An 872-nucleotide genomic window follows, 5' to 3' on the forward strand; every position below is an offset into this window, starting at 1 on the left:
TGTCGCAATTAGAAGGAAATATGGTCCAGCTATGTTTATTAAACAAGCAATGGGTTAGCAATGGATTAAGCCTAATAACACTTAAGAACAGTAGCGATAACACTGAGAGGCCTTCAGCTATGCAGTTTCCGCCTAACATATCACTCACACAATCTCTATTAGACACATTAAGCATAGAACTACGTTTGACTTTATCAATGAAACAGTCATTAAGAATGTTACCTTTCTGGAATAAATTTCTCCGGTTCCGGATAGTATTTCGGGTCATAATGTAGAGCATCCACAGCGACTCTGACAATCACATTTTCCGGAATCTTTAAACCCTTTATTGTGCATGCTTTATTGCAGTGACGGCCCAATCTGAAACAAATATAGAGAATTTAACAAAATATAACGAAAATTCTCTATTTCATTTCTTAAATTACACTGTACTCACACACTAACACAAATAAAAACACACGCCTTCTCTCTCTCTCTCTATCTCACACACTCACACATACACATACATGTGTGTGTACAGGCTCAAATGCACATACACCAATGAAATAGAACCTCATGAGCATTCCAAGTATTTGATCAACGGCACTACCTATTCCTTGTATACTCATCACCACATAAGACATATTATACACAGCATATACTTAGTATATACATTACATTCATTACATTGTTATGATGAAAAGAAAAATACAAGACAGACACTTTATGGCAAGGAATAATGGAAGATAACATCTCAAGTTTTGAACAGAGAATAAATTATCATCGAACATTCTCATTTCAAGCTGATATAGGATATTATCTATAATAGTATTTTTTTCATTGGATCATGGATTCTACCAAACGCATTCTTATTTTACTCTGATCTTTCTCTC

The 872-nt window shown here is 34.5% G+C and overlaps 2 protein-coding genes across 2 annotated transcripts in view; one reads left to right on the forward strand and one right to left on the reverse strand.

The window, feature by feature from the left end:
• LOC106868831 (cytochrome P450 3A7) overlaps positions 1-872 on the forward strand; it is a 388,137-nt gene that overhangs the window by 258,362 nt on the left and 128,903 nt on the right. The gene's annotated exons all lie outside the window — the stretch shown is intronic.
• Positions 1-872, reverse strand: part of LOC106868827 (cytochrome P450 3A31-like) — a 90,100-nt gene that overhangs the window by 16,551 nt on the left and 72,677 nt on the right. Inside the window, exon 12 of the mRNA XM_052976961.1 lies at positions 223-360. Coding sequence (XP_052832921.1) covers positions 223-360 — 138 coding nt within the window. The remainder of the gene's footprint in view (positions 1-222; positions 361-872) is intronic.

The sequence above is a fragment of the Octopus bimaculoides genome, chromosome 26 (genome assembly GCF_001194135.2).
Source record: "Octopus bimaculoides isolate UCB-OBI-ISO-001 chromosome 26, ASM119413v2, whole genome shotgun sequence".
Classification (NCBI taxonomy): domain Eukaryota; kingdom Metazoa; phylum Mollusca; class Cephalopoda; order Octopoda; family Octopodidae; genus Octopus; species Octopus bimaculoides.